Source organism: Eucalyptus grandis, chromosome 4, assembly GCF_016545825.1.
Source record: "Eucalyptus grandis isolate ANBG69807.140 chromosome 4, ASM1654582v1, whole genome shotgun sequence".
NCBI classification, from domain to species: domain Eukaryota; kingdom Viridiplantae; phylum Streptophyta; class Magnoliopsida; order Myrtales; family Myrtaceae; genus Eucalyptus; species Eucalyptus grandis.
Window position 1 is genome coordinate 34,102,297 of NC_052615.1, and position 15,775 is coordinate 34,118,071.

Below are 15,775 nucleotides of genomic sequence, written 5' to 3' on the forward strand. Positions count from 1 at the left end.
TTTTTTTTTTTTTTTTGCATATATTCATTGGTAGTCATAAAAAAGATATGCAGTTACCTAAAATCTATTTTGCTCCCATGTACAAAACTTAAGATAATATTTTTAGAGTAAACGAATTAGATAAAAAATGAGTCAAATGCTCAATCTCTATATCATCGCAATCTCCTTTTGGTAATAAATCAGTTGCATGATCTAGATGAGTCATGATTACCTATCAAGGAGGGAAAATTGTCCAAAAAATCTTAAATTTATTTTATATTTATTAATTTAGTTTTAAGCCTTTTCATATTTTGTCAATTAAGTCAAATTGACCAATTTTGACTAAAAATTGCTAATGTAAATGCCGGTGGCATCATATAGGATGGTTGATGTGGATAATTTTCAACAATACTTTAGTTTTTTTTTTTTAAAATTTAATTATTTTTTCCTTCTTCCTTTTGTCGGTGGCTAGGTTTGTTGGCCTCGTTGCCACAAGCGAGAGTGAGACCCATTGAAGGTCAGCCTCACGGGGCTCGCCCTAGCTTGATCGACCCTCACTCGTGGCGGGTGAGGCCAATTCACTTGGGCATCACTTCAGAAAAATTATTATAATATTACTTAAAATTATCCTCGCCTTATGTAGGATGATCGGCATCTATGTCAGTGACTTTCAGTTAGAATTGACAATATATAAAATGGTTAGGATTGAATTGACAAAAGTACAATAAATGCAATACTTTTTAGATAATTTTCTCAATGAAAAACATGGCTTTTTGGCACATATTTCTTTATGCTAAAAAAAACCCACCTCTTCGGAGGGGGATGTAATGCAAAATTCATGTCTCATTTTGGGGATACTTTCGAAATAACGAGGAATCGCGGGTTACGGACCAACTTCCTAAGTTTCACGCGAGGAGTGCGAATAGCTTTACAAAAGAAAAAGGGGTAAATAACTAAACAAATACTCACGCAGTAGAGAGAGAGGCAGGCATCAGCAGTTCTTCCTCAATCGAACTCTTGAAATCGAGTTTCTCTCCGTCTCAGGTACTTCGATTCTTCTCATTCTTCTTCAACGCCTTCTCCCAAACGGGTTACAGCGCTAAAGTTGATCCTTTTACTTGACCTATCAAGCGCGAAACGAGCTTCGGTTACACCGTTGGACCGCGCAAGTTGAATTTGCTTGTGGGCTCGCATCTAGTCAAGGCGGTCGTGATGGGTTTTTATGCCGATGCGCGATGGTTTCTTCTTCAACGCCTTCACCCGTTGGGCATGTGGGCACCGGCACATAATAGTAAGAAAGGTAGTCCTATCGGCCCACGAGGGTTACCTCGCAGATGAGGCGGCCCCAACATGGTGATGCAAGTCATGTGTTGTTTGATGAGGTGACCAGTAATCAAATGCAAAAGATTCAAGCAATACCTTCAATTTTATAAGTATCTTCCCAAGCAACTCTTATACCTTTAGCTGATTTGAGTTCATCATTCCATGCAATAAATTAATAAAATAAAAATAAAAATTACACTCAATCTCAATCAACTCGATTACTTTTTTGGGAAATATGAAAATTTGGCACCAGTAGTTGATTAAGTTGCGATTAACAAACCATCATCTGAATCCCCTAGCTTATATGAGATGATTCCTTGTCTAAGATAAAACTTCATCTTAAACGTTATGGCATCAACTAAAGGTTTACAATCTCTCTCACTAGGATTTCCATAAGTCAAAGGCAAGCCAAAATATCTAACTAGAAACCACTCATAGGAGTCAATTCATTAATATAATCATTGAAATAAGTTTCAAACCCTATGACAAGGTGGAAATAACTGCTATCACGACGTGCAAACGTGCATAACTTTTTAGTTGTGGATCTAACAAGTCAAGTGCGCAACTGTCTGTTTTGAGAGTTTAAGTTATTGAGAAATGACGCTCGACATTTACAACATTCTATCGATGGAAAATTTAAGACTTTGACATTTCCTCAAAGTCGCTTGAAATAAAGAATATTCGCCAATAATTCCATACCATATTGACTAATGAATAAGAAAATCAATTGATTTATGAGTAAATAAGCACCGGTAACAATTGACAAAGGCATTGAAATTATTACCCATGTCAATATCAGTCACCTTCCTCCTCGTAATATCGCGGAAGGAGAAGTGGAACTTTAGTAATCTAGCCGAAGGCGTCGTGCTCAGTTTTATCTAATTGAAGGTTTCATCGCGTGGCTCTCATTTCTTGAAGGCTCCCTTTCTTTCTCTCTCCCTCTTTTTGGCTGCTAGCTCTTAATAATTATGATGTAAAAGCGTCGGGCTAGATGTTCCTTTGGAGTAACCCGTAAGTTCCACAATGCTTTAATTTATATATATAGAAAAATTAAGGAAAAAAAAACTTTTGACATGCTTCGTCCTCTCTCTTCGTCTACCCTTTCCTTATCTTAATTATTGCGGTTCGTACCTTCTCTTCACATGTCGGGATTAACACGAAATAATGAAGGGTTTTTCTTCTTTTTGTTTTTGGGGTCGAGGAAGGGTTTTTCAAGAAGTTTTGGACACAAAACTCACGAAAGTCATCCCATTTTACCGTCCATTTTCGACAACATTTGAGAATATAAAGTAACCTACGTGGGATGTCGTATAAAAGCAAAAATCAACCAACGCAAGATCTGAAGTTGCGTCTCGTGTCCCTCTTAGATGAGCCTTTTCTTTTCTCTTTGCCAGTTATAATAGATTTGCTAATTTACAAGGAAAATGAGAAAAAGACTAGCAGCTAGCGTGCATGTTTAGTTGCATTCCTTATTGCATGGCCTAAAAAAGATATGGCTCAAGTGTTGTCACAAGATTTATTCATATAAATAGCTAATTAATCAAGAATAATCGGATCCATATATAACTATAAAACACCGAAATCGATAAACATAACGGAATTAAAACGTATTTATTTGAGCCATTGTTTCACTTGAAGAAAAATAAATCACTCGATTTTAGAAATCTATTGAAATGCCATATCTTATCCTTTATTTTAATATAACAGTTTTTAATGGGATTAAAATAACTAATAGATATAACCTACTATTTTATAAACTAGAGAGGGGATCTAACAAGCTCTAATCAATAGTGTGTCAATTGGACCATTCTCATTACGGGCCTTAGTTAAACACAATTACTTACACTTCGCTGTTCAACTAAGTTCGTTATTAATAGATACCAAAACTCAATTCAATAAGATCATTCAAGAGTTTAACAAATTTGGAATATCCATTAACCTCGATTATTTAAAATAGAAAATTAATTAATTAATGTAAGCCAATATTATAGAAAATTTTCAACATTCTCTCACTTGGCTACATTAATTAACTTATTTTTATTTTGAAAAGATTTTATATTAAAAGCGACACTATCAGGTTAATAACTGAAAATTTTGTTTTATGTGGCCATAACTTTTAAAAATAATATTTCAATAACGGCATCTCAAAACCAATCCAATTTTATATAACCGCAAGTATAAGATCATTGGAATCAATCCGTTAAGAAAATGCCACAACACATGACCTTCCATAATAATATATAATAAACATCATATTTTCATGGATTATTGGCCTGGTAGTGTAGTAAGAAATAGTGCCAACATATGATCAAAATATACCCTATTTCTGATCAGTTCTCAATACAATTTCTCAACGACATGAAACTACATTAACGCAATTTCCGAATAACATAAAATTACACAACTATGTCGTAATTCAACATGAGATTTCATAATCAGTAACATCCAGTCATCTTTAAAGTAAAATTCGTTTAAAGTTACTATTTTACACTTCAATTTCTCAGTCAACAGGAGAAATGATAACAATAGAAACAATAATAAAGATCATTGTAAATAAATGCTTTAATAGACATCATAAAAGCATTATTAATTTGCATATAACTATAATATCCAGAAATATAAATTATATAACTCTCACTAATAAAAGAAATCAAAAGAATTCAAAACACCCATATTCTACACATGTTCTTTAAACGAAATGGGTCGTAAGCCTTTTGTTAAAGGATTAGCCAACATGGACTTAATTTTATATTCTCAATCACAATGTCTCCCTTTTTGACCAATTCTTTAACAGTATAACATTTGATCCAATTAACATTTTAGTTGTGGCATTGTTGTTATTTACAGCAAAGATAATTGTTTGTTACACATAATATAATAAGATCAATTATGGGCATTAAGTAATTCAAAAAAAAATAATTAGTATATTAGAAACTCCCATTTGGGCAAAGTATATAATGCACAATATATGACATGTAGAAAATTTATTCATATAAACAACTAATTAATCAAGAACAATCGGATCCATATATGACTGTAAAACACTAAAATCAATAAACACAACGGAATTAAAACATAACTGTTTGAGTCATTATTTCACTTGAAGAAAATAAATGATATCAGAGATATATTGGAATGCTAAATCTTCCTCTTTATGACCTATTTCAGTATAATAACTTTCAATAAGATTAAAACAATTGATAGGTATAACCTACCTTTTTATAGGCTAGAGACGGACCTAGCAAACCCTAATCAATAACAACTTAGCACTTTCCACCATTATGTGAACACAATTGCCTATATTTCGTTTCTCAACTAAGCCCGTTATTAATAAATGTCAAAACCCAATTCAATAAGATCAATGGTTTAACAAATATTAAAATATATATTAACCTGATTATTTAAAATAGAAAATTAATTAATTAATATAAGCTAGTACTTTGACCCAAAAATGAGAAGTGCTAATCGAAACTATTAGTCTTCCTCCATAATGATACTTAGCTTTGCCTTGAAAGGAATATTTAGAAATAGGAATAGACTCTGTATCCTTAAAAAGCAAATTCATCGTCCACCCCCAATCAACACATCACCGGTCATCACCGATCATGCTCCAGACATAAGCGAGACAAAAACACTAGCAATAAAGGTTGCCGGGTCACCCATCGCCACAGATATCACGAATTGAAGAGCCAAACGGGCCATCTTGCACCACTTCTTCTTCTTGCTCTTGCTCCTATTATGTGGTGTTTGGACCTTCTTCTCTAAGGAGGGGATTCCAATTGGAAGCCCTCTCCTAGTACCATTGTCGTCGCCACCGCCGCCTTTCCTGAGCGCAACATATTCATCACGCCAACTCTCCACCAGCATCTCCCTCACACAAGCAACATGCAAATTGTATCCCTTGCAGCATGACCTATAGCTCCAGCTATTTTCTTTCGTCTCACACTTATCGCAAGACGCACTCATCTTCTTATGCAAGTAGAGCTTCTCCTTGCCGTTATCCAACTCCTTTGACAGCTTTGCACAGCATGGGTGGAGGTCCAACCCCTCGGCCTGGCAGTGGTAGACAAAGCCAGTCACAGACGTGTTGCATGCATCGCAGCGGCGGTCTAGCCCCGGCGGGGGACTCAACATGAACTGGAAGGAGAACTTGGGGAAGAAGGGGTGAGATATCGTCTTGGATGTGATGGCACAGTCGAAGTGAAGGTCGAAGTTGCACTCGTCGCAGCTGTAGCATAGCCCGACGTCATCCACCTTGCACCCGTCGCATTTGAACAGGTCCTCGGTGTAATTTAACTTCAGGGTGTGTTGGTGGCTGGAGTGGGTGAAATTATAGTATCTCATGGTAGAGAGATTTGGCTTCTAGCAATGCGGAAAAACCAGGCTGATCAGGGATCTTACCAGGTTGATCTCTCTTTCTACTGGCTGCCTGTTGAAGGAAGGGAGAGAATTATGCTTCCAGCACAGGTGACGGCCGGCCACCTGCCACAGGCGAGGGGAGCCCTCGCCCAGGCGCGGCCGGGCAAGGGTCGCCTGGGCGAGGCACGGTGCCTTGTGCAAAACTTACTTCATGGTTCATGAGGAATAAAGGGGGTCGATCCATATATGGTACGGTTGCACAATTGTCTATTTGATCACATCCCCATACAGATCACATGAAAGCACTCAAAAAATCCAAGAGAAAGAAACACGGGCGGCAATCGAGTCGTTCCATCAAATCGAAACTAGAAATACAAGGAACTCACCAGTACCGAGCTTAATCGACGGTCTGTTGATTCGGCAAAGCCTACCAAAAAAAAATCAAACAAAGCAAGCATCAGGAAAAAGAGAACGAAAAAAAAAAAAAAACAGCATCGAAGCTTCAGACCGAGACGGCATCGACCGTTTCCCCCGCCTCCGAGAGCTCGCGAGCGGCGATCCGCCGGCGACAATCGGGCCCAAACAGCGAAATCTCGAGGACAACAGAACGCGAGCGACGGAGGAGAAAACCCACTCACCACGATCAGGTCCTCCGGGCGGCGGCGGCGGCGCGAGGTTTCGGAGGGACGCGAGCAGCGGAACGAAGGCGAGCGAGAGGGGAAAACCAGAGACAGCTAGGGTTTAGGGTTTATAAGAGGCAGAAAGGAAGAGAGGGTGAAGTAGAGCGGTTTACGGGTGGATCGGATCGGGTTTAGGTCGGGTCATTAATGGGCCGACTTAAATTGACTCATTAACCTATTTACGATATATTTATGTTTAATGTAAATTTTTCGACTCAAACCCGACCCAATCCATATCCAATCCATATCCAACCCGACCCAATTCATATTAATAAAATATTTTCATATTTAACAAATTTAGAAAAACTTATTCTTATGTTTTTTTAAAGATTATATTATTAAAATACTTCCAAGCTTTTATATATATTATTTTTTTAAAATTGTATTGCTAAAATAGTTTTATACAATATAAATTTAATGGATAATTTTTATAAATTTTAAAATAATTATTTAAAAAATCGAAATTTAATTATTATTTTTAAAAAAATTAAATTTTAAATTATTTTATTTTATTTTTAAAATATAATTTTCTTTTTCTTTCCTTCTTCTTCTTTTTTGGCCGGCTACTGACGACAGCCGGCGACCGGCCACCTAAGCGAGCCTCGAGCTCACCGGCGTCGGGCAAGAGAGAGAGGAGAGAGAGAGGAGCGCGTGCGTTTTATTCAACGTGGTCGTGCGATCTGCTTACTTCCTTTGGGGAAGTTTGAAGTGATTAATCGCTGCGTGTCCGCCTTCCGTATTCGCTCCCTTTTGGCTACATCTTGCAGATTAGGAGCGCCGCTGCTTAATTAAATAACGTCAATCTGGCAGATCTACCAGATCAAAAATCAGTAATTTATAAAACTAAAGAATTTGATTAACGAAATCCATCGATGAAACACCCAACAAGATAATCAGCGGGCCAGCGTGAGAGGAAGAAAAAACGGGGGCTGGGCCTTAGGGTGTCAACAATATGTCTCGAAGACAATTATTAGTGCCAAAGGTCAACATTTGACAATTGATTGGTCTGGATTGGCTTAGTCTAAACCTTACCGTATATCGATAAATCACAATGGGTCTGGATTGGCTTAATCTACACCTTATCGTATCTGAATAAATCACAATTGGTTTAGACTGTCGAGTTCTCCGAGCTTCAAGTTCGTCATAGCCGGCTTGGGCCGCGGACTCTGACGAGCTTGAAGCTTGGGTAATCAACAGTCTGCTGAACTTTGCTCATTATGCTCTCTCTTTGTTTTTCAAAAATCTCTCTCAACCAAACGCTCGCCGGTTGTTGCCGTTAGGAGCCACTCGCTCCCAAGAACCCCGCCAATTGTGACTGGGTCTCGAACTTTGGCCATTTTCGCCTCAGCCTCTTTGGCGAGTGCGGACACCTCCAAACTCGGCCGCCTCCACCATCGTTGCTAGGAGCCACTCACTCCAAAGAGCCTCGCAAGTTGTGGTTGGGTCCCGAGCTTTGACCGTTTCCGCCTCGACCTCTTCGACAATCGCGTACACTCAAAATCCAGCTGGTCGCCTCTAAGCTTGGCCACCTTTGCCATTGCCGTCAAGAGCCACTCGCTCCCAAGAACCCCAGTCGCGGTTAGGTTTCGAACTTTGACCATCTCCGCCTTAGCCTCTTTGGTGAATGCGGACATCCAAAAGCCCACCGCTTGCCTCCAAGCTCGAGCGCCTCCATTGTCACCACTAGGAGCTACTCGCTTCGAAGAGCCTCGCTGGTCGTGGCTGCATTCCAAGCTCTAACCTTCTCCGCCTCTGCCTCCTTGGTAATCGCGGACACCCAAAAGCTTACCAGGTGTGTCTGAGCTCGGCCGCCTCTGCCGTTGCTACTTGCTCCTAGGAGCCCTATGAGTCTTGGCTAGGTCCCTAGCTTTGATCGTCTTTGCCTCGCCTTCTTCAGCAAGTGCAGACACTCGAAAGCCCACCGATGGCCTCTGAGCTACAAGGTAGGTAGGCAAGTTTACACAATTGTGCCTGTGGTTTATTTTTTATAAAAAAAAAATGGAACATTTTTTATCAGGTACTGTAATGCATTTTTAACTTGATCATGTCTGCACCTCAAGAGGTATGCATGGATCCAATACATGTTAGATAGCTATGGCAAAACCCTATACATCATTCATGTGTCATGACACTTTCACATTTTGGGTGGTGCAAACAGAAAAACAGATGAAAAAGGAGTCTGATATCAACAAGAATTGAAAAAAGAAAAAAAGCTTAGGCTTGCAATTGCATCTTGACATTCTTATTATAAACAACCATTTACTGTTGAATAGAGAAAGATTGGGCTTTTCTAAGAATGCCTATGGTGTTTCTCAGCAAACTAAAATACAGTCAAAAGAAGTGATCAATGAAAATGAAAGAAACGGATCATATTCTCCATACTTCTTATTGTCGCCCATTTCTTGGACAAAAATGAAAAATGATCACATGATGTGTTTCCATGCTGCTATGAGGTGTTGAAGAATTCAAAATGAGTAGCAATGACATTACGGCCACCGTTGTGAACGATTTTCAACTTTGACAGATCTTGATGTTGTTGTACAACTTGACTATTTATTAGGTAAGAGAACATAATGTTTGAACATTAATGTTTGTTTCTTATATTTTATCTTGTTCCCTTGATTTGGATGCTTTTATAGTATTGTTTCATTAAAGTTTCATATTTTGAATGTCTATGGTTTTTAATGTTGTTTAGTTTGCAATGCAGATTAAGATGGACTTGTAATTAATTTTTGGAATATTGTGGAGGTTGAACAATTCCATTTTAAGCTCATTGCAACTCACATTCAGGTTAGGTGCTTTCATTTTTCTTTATTTTCTTGTGTTATAATGACTCCCAAACTAGTTTGCTTCATCTGCTATTCTTTTTTCTTGAATGATGCTATTGGTTTCATGTTGTATCATTTAGCATCTTGTGGATTGTTAGGTATCAAGGAAGTCCAAACTGAGCTTGTTGTGTGCCTCTTTAGCACTGATTGATTACTTAGAATGTGTTGTGAAACTCTCGTTTAATCTTAGAAAATTGGAAATGTCTATAGCGAAGTAAAAATCATTCTATTCTTTGTGATTACATTTACACCACATAATCATTTCCTCCTAGATTAAACGGGTGGACTGCAAGAATTTTTTTTTAGATATGAAATTTTCGGTTGCGCTTAATAGGGGAGGTTTTCTAATCTGTCCAAATTTTAAGTTACTAGAATTTCGTTGGATTGACATGTATTTATAGGTCTATAATTAAATTCTTTGTTTTTCTTTTGTTATAATATTTTTATTTGGAATGACCTTCTCAAAACTTTGTTTACCATGTTATGATGGATCATGAAGATCTCAAAAAGCTCCATAATTTTATTAACTTTTTCTGCTTCTTTTTTTTGCTATTTCTACTATTTTTGTGGAGTTCTTTTTTTTTTTTTTTTTGAAATTATTGGTGGGTAATTGCATGAGTTTGGCTATTGAGTTGGTAGTTTTGCCTTTGAGTGTCCGGTGTTGTGATTTTTTGGAGGTTTGGTTTGTGTAGAACAACACTGAATTTCAAAATTCAATCTCTCTTCAATTCGGCAAGAACTCCAACAGACAAAGGTTTGCTCACGATTAGTCAATTAATTCGCATGTATAAGGTTATTCGATGGCTGAATCAGAGGTAATCTTTAAGTCATACTATGTAAAAGATATTTTCTTTTTTAAAAAATGTATGAAATGTTATTTTACTCTTAAAAATATTGCGTTAATCATTTTTTGTTCTTTGTTTGCAGCATGAAACTACTGATCTAGCCCATGTTATTCGTGATTTTGAAAAAGATTTTGAATTTACGGTAGGAATGGTTTTTGCAAGTGAACTTGAAGCATATCATAAATATGTGGCCTATGCTATAGGTAAAGGATTTGGAGTGAGGAAGTCTAAGATTAGAAAGAAGGATAAAGGAGAAATAACTTGACGCACTTTTGTGTGTAATTGTGAGGGATATTCTATCAACTCATCCGATCAAGAAAGAAAATATGAAAGACTTGAAGTTAGATGTGGTTGCCCTGCATTTATTAGATTTAAAATTAAGAATGATGCTTATGAAGTCATAGACTATGTTCCCAAGCATACTCATGAATTTATATTGGAACATCAAAAGCACTTGATAAGATGTGGAAGAATGATTTTTGACACTTGCAAGGGCCTTTTAATTGATATGGCAAAAGCTAGCATTGGGGGGATGATGGCATATAAGTTTTTGGCAAACAAAGCCGGAAGAAGCCAAAACTTGGGTTTTATCTTACGTGATTGTCAAAAAAATTTGCAAAGTGAAATATTAAATTATATAGATGGGGGAGATTGTCAAAATCTTCTAAATCGTTTCCATTGCATGCAAATACAAAATCCAATGTTTTTCTGTGCATAACAGGTAGATCGAAATGGTAGATTGACCAATCTGTTTTGGAGAGATAATTTATCCAAATTTGATTATGATTGTTTTGGTGATTTGATGGTTTTTGATACTATATATCGTACTAATAGATATAACTTGATATGTGCACCTTTTGTTTGAGTTAATCATCATTAGAAGAACACTTTGTTTGGTTGTGCATTTTTATTAAATGAGACTACAAATTCATTTATGTGATTATTTAAGGTGTTTATGAAGTCTATGGGAAATAAGGCTCCAAAAATTATTTTCATTGATCATGACCAAGTCATGGCAAAAGCTATTCGAATAGTGTTTCTGAACACTCAACACCGCTTATGCACTTGGCACATTGGGAAAAATGCCAATCAAAATATTCCATATTTTTACTACAAGCCAAGATTTAAGGATAAATATTTCTCAAAACTTATGCATAAATACAAGTCATAGGATGAATTTGAATTTACTTGCAGAAAAATGGAAGAAGAGTGGGATACTGAGAATAACAATTGGCTTCAAAGGTTATACGACATCTTCATTTTTTGTTTTTGGGAATTAACGTAGTTGAAAAAGGTGAAAGAACCAATCCATCTTTACTGTGAAATATATTCATGACTGGAACAAAGTTTAAACATATGATGTTTTAGTCAAATTTCTTTTAATGTCTTATTTTTCTTGCAATGTTGATCTAGTGATGTACTGTTACTTATTTTCTTTGTAACATATAGCGCCCTCGATGAAGAATCAGGTGAGATACTGTTGGTATTCGTGGTCAGGAGAACTGGAAGCGATCTTTCTAAGAAATCTGTCATGAACTACTTAGTTGCACATGTTTCTCATCAAGTGAATTAGATCTGCACCTTCTAATGAAAGAATTAAGAAGGTGGTTAGGATCAATATAGACTAGATTATGAGATCACTTTTTGCTTACAGTGAGATTTATTGAACTCGATCAATTGTGTGTTGAAGTGTAGAATGGATAGCGTCTTGTCATTATAGTTCTTGGTATGCTAATTAGCATTGTTCTGTGTCAGACAAATTTAACGTCTTTACAAGTGTTTGATGATCTCCTTCAATTGTCAAGGAAGAATTGTTTCTTCATTGTTAAGCACTTTTGGTTCTGGAGGAAATGGCAGGTCACGGTTCACTTTGTGGTTTATATCTGGGGATCATGAATGTGAGAAAGTACTAAGTAGTGATGTTGAATATAGGGGGGGTGGCCTTTGAGGAGTCCAATGGAAACTTGGACCTACTTACCTGATAGCCGGATGTTTAACCTACTCGAAAATCCTGATCATGCGAAGTTCCCTGTCGGGTCAGCTTGTGTGTGATCTAATATGTTGAAGTTTGGCAAGAGTTGGTACTTCGAAGATCAGCGAGAAGATTTTTGGCTGTCGCTTAGCTGACGGTCGTCAGTGAGAGCCTCGATAGGAAATAATTAAGTCGTGATCTTAAGTAGGTGGTTATGGTCATGATTGAATGAATTCCCTTTTGTTTTTCTGTCGTTTGGTATCTTCGTCAATCGTCTATTCGCTGATCCTGGCTCCTTTGACCTTCTCCTGGTGGACCTATTCTTTGCTGTCGAAGTGGTCGACAACATGGATATCACGCAATCGCTATCATCGGGTTATCATATCACGTCAAGTACGCGTACGGTTTCTTTAAAAAAAGGAAAGTATGCTCCATAAGAGTAGTAGCGCGGAAAGAAGTTCTACTCCGAATCTTTAAGTATGAAAATAACCACCCCGGAACGTGAGTGCATTTGAAAAACCCAGACGAAAGAAAAATGATCAACTAAAGCAGCAGTTTTTGAGATTGAAGTCGGACATGAACTGAACCAACGGTGGTTTAAGATCAACATCCAAGAGGCGTCTAACCCAAATGGTTTATGTTGAAAATTATTCAGCCAGATCTCTTCATAGAATCTTGCTTTCATGAAACTGCATTATAGATGTAGGATTAAGGAAGTCTTTAGAGCAAAAGCTGTTGAATCTTCTATTGTAGGTTGAAGGCAAGCTTGAAGTTCCTTGATTTTGCTTCAATCTTTGAAGATGCTACTCTCTGACCTTTTTCTTCTTTTCTACTAGTATTCTCCCTAGCTGATCAAGCTAAAATATCTTTCTTTCTTTGTTTTGACACTTCAGAAAGATAGATCATTGTTTTGAACCGATTGTCCTCAGTTCTCTTGATTTTGGAACTCAACTGTTGGAACCTGCGGCTCATATTTAATGTGTGTTCTGACCATTCTCATGATCGACTTAGCTACTCTCCTTACTGTTTTAATTTCAAGTATTCATAAGAGTTCATTAATTAATGGAGCCTGTTTCCTCTCGTCGAGATGTAGCTAGCCGCTTGTTCGAAGAAACCTCTCTCGGATCAGATGGTGCATAGCTGCAACGCTTACAATATTTGAAAAGACAGAGCGTCGCAATTTCCATGGTTTACGGAAAGAGATCTGAAAAGAGAATAAGAGTAACGGCTCTTACAAAGAATAAAAGGTGATCAATATAGTGGGCAGCTTCTACTCAAGACCAGGGCCACTTTGCGTCCCTCCAAACAAAACATCGATCAACCCTACTTTTGCCAGATGAAAAATCCAAAGCAGTTTCGATAGGCGGTGAATCTTTCATTCCATCTAGAGGAAATTATTTGCAACATCGAAGTGCTTGATCGCGTTTTGCTGCTTCCTCTCTATATGTGGGGTTTGAATTGCGTGGGTGCTTGATGAATGACACATTTTTCCACCAGAGCTTAAAAGCCTGAAAAAGGAGAGAGACAGTGAAATAGATAAATGGTGTCGAATAGCTCCAAATTCAAAGATATTAGTGATCAACTTACTAGTGTTGACTAAAAGCAAGAGAGAAAACTAGCTAAAGATTACATCCCTGAAATTCAGGTCACTTCGCAATTCAACAGTTCATTGACATTAGTTAGGTTGACCTTCATTGACCATCTCGGCAAACTAAGCATCTCAAAGCGGTGACAAGACCCAGAGTCAATTGTATCCTCAAAATAATATGTACACATTCAAGATTATAAATAACAATCTTAAACAGTGGCAATTGTGCCCGTGCTCCCACTAATCTTGTGGAGAGAATTATTACCCAACTCAGGCCACCAACAACAAATGAACCATGAGTGTTTAGTCATTGACAGGCCTTCAGCTACAAGCAATCATTGCATCACACTCACAAAAGGCACTGTATGCCAGAGTTGTCTCCTCATAGACTAAACCAGATGTGAGTGGAACTATTGCATATGGGAGTTAAAACCATGATCATGAATTAAAACGCAACACAATAGAACTCAGACTAGTAAAATGACTTATCTAGGGACAAATTCTTTCAGTTTTGGCACAATGGTAAGTTGGTCAAAACAAAGTCAAAGAAGCAAGCTTATGAGACTACAAGATAGAAGCAAACAATGAGATTTTTGTCTTTATAATGTAGATAAGATGTTCACTTGGAGGTGTTGCATGTGATTAAATCCTTATGAAACTCAATCGGAGTTCTGAAAGCACATTCGGAAGTATTCCCGACTTTCACAAACTCCACCTTTCTCACGAATTTGACCCCTGACCACTTTGTTAGGTACTACATCTATATGAGATAATGGTCTTCCCCAACAAAAATTAATCGTACCTAAATGTTAGGCATCTCTCCTCTTAATAATTTCACCTGGAAGAATTTGATCTTCCATAGGTTTACCCAAACCAAAGCTGACAACTAGAAAATAAAGGCCTAATTCAATTCTAGCATGACTTCAAGAAAGTGAAGTTAAAAAAGAAATACCCAAACAAGAGGAAAATAAAGGGTTTGACCATCTAAGTTGATAAAAAAACATATAGGCAGACTGTAAAGACAATTTCACTCACATGCCAATATATCCATAATGCCACCTTATAGGGCATCAACTAGAAGAATGTTCTATGATTTGACACAGTTGATGAGGAACCTCTTTTGGCTTGCAAGGTGGCTGTGAAGTAGTTATCAAGCTTGGGATGCTGAACTGAAATAGCCACAAATAGATTGTCCCTGGGAATGTTCATCTTGACCCCTCGAAACACGCAAGACTAATCAAAGATTGAACTTGGAAATAAGTAAAATACTAGTCATTGGCCTTTTTTTTTTTGGGTAGGCGAGTCCATGGTGAGAGAATCAAAGGGAATCCTCCAAAAATCCAAGAAGAGTTGAGACGTCAAGGGAAACATATTGGTTTTTCGTTGAGGTTAATGGAATCATTAGTTCTTGAAAATTTACTCGATGTCGGTTATCACCATCCCGGACAGCCTTTTAGCAGGAAACCACTCTGACCTTTAGTTCAGAGCCTAGAGACACTCAGAAATGCCAGTATGGTAACATTTCTAAATATTCAAACTGCATTTCTCAAAGGATCCTATCAGGCCGGAGAAGAGAGAAGTTTAGAAAGATATTGGGAGCTTTTTACAAAACACTCACTTTACTTCAAAGGACTCTTTCCAAACACATTACATCATCCTTACCTTTTATAGGCAATAGAAGTCACACACAAACAAGGACCATGCTCACCGGTCCTAAAACAAATAGAGGCCCCAAAAACTTCCGGTAGGAAATTATTTGCACGATATGAACAGTGACATTGAATAGTAATTTCCCTAGCTTATTGTTATAGTAAAAGTGAATAGTACTTGCTACAGTGACTTGTACGGTCAGTAGTCTCATCCGTTGCGAGCATTGTAGTCATAGTTTGAGCCGTCCAAACTATGCATTGCCAGAAGATGTTTTTCATATTTTTGCTCAAGTCCTATAAGTGAATCTGGGGAGAGAATCTAGTTTGACGAGGATGCTTCCTCTTGATTTTGGAAGGAGCTTGTATTGTCAGTAGGAATGTTTAGCTGAGGCCTTAGCATAGTAAGATGTGTCCATATTTTGAGATAAGGACAAAGATCATTGATCATAAGGTTCTTGGGAAAGAGGACCTCCCCATTTAGCATAGGGTTTTTGAGAGGGCTGTGCAATGTCATCTGTGTTTGCCATTTCATGCTCCTGTGATGATGCAACT

General features: G+C 37.6%; 1 protein-coding gene across 1 annotated transcript; it reads right to left on the reverse strand.

Moving 5' to 3' along the window:
* Nucleotides 1–4,764: 4,764 nt before the first annotated feature.
* LOC120292814 lies at nt 4,765–6,396 on the reverse strand. The gene is made up of 3 exons (XM_039311245.1): nt 6,300–6,396; nt 6,048–6,088; nt 4,765–5,731 (listed from the first exon to the last, which is right to left on the reverse strand). The coding sequence occupies exon 3, from the start codon at nt 5,644–5,646 to the stop codon at nt 4,906–4,908; it is 741 nt and encodes a 246-aa protein (XP_039167179.1). The 5' UTR covers nt 5,647–5,731; nt 6,048–6,088; nt 6,300–6,396; the 3' UTR covers nt 4,765–4,905.
* Between the last annotated feature and the right edge of the window lie 9,379 nt (nt 6,397–15,775).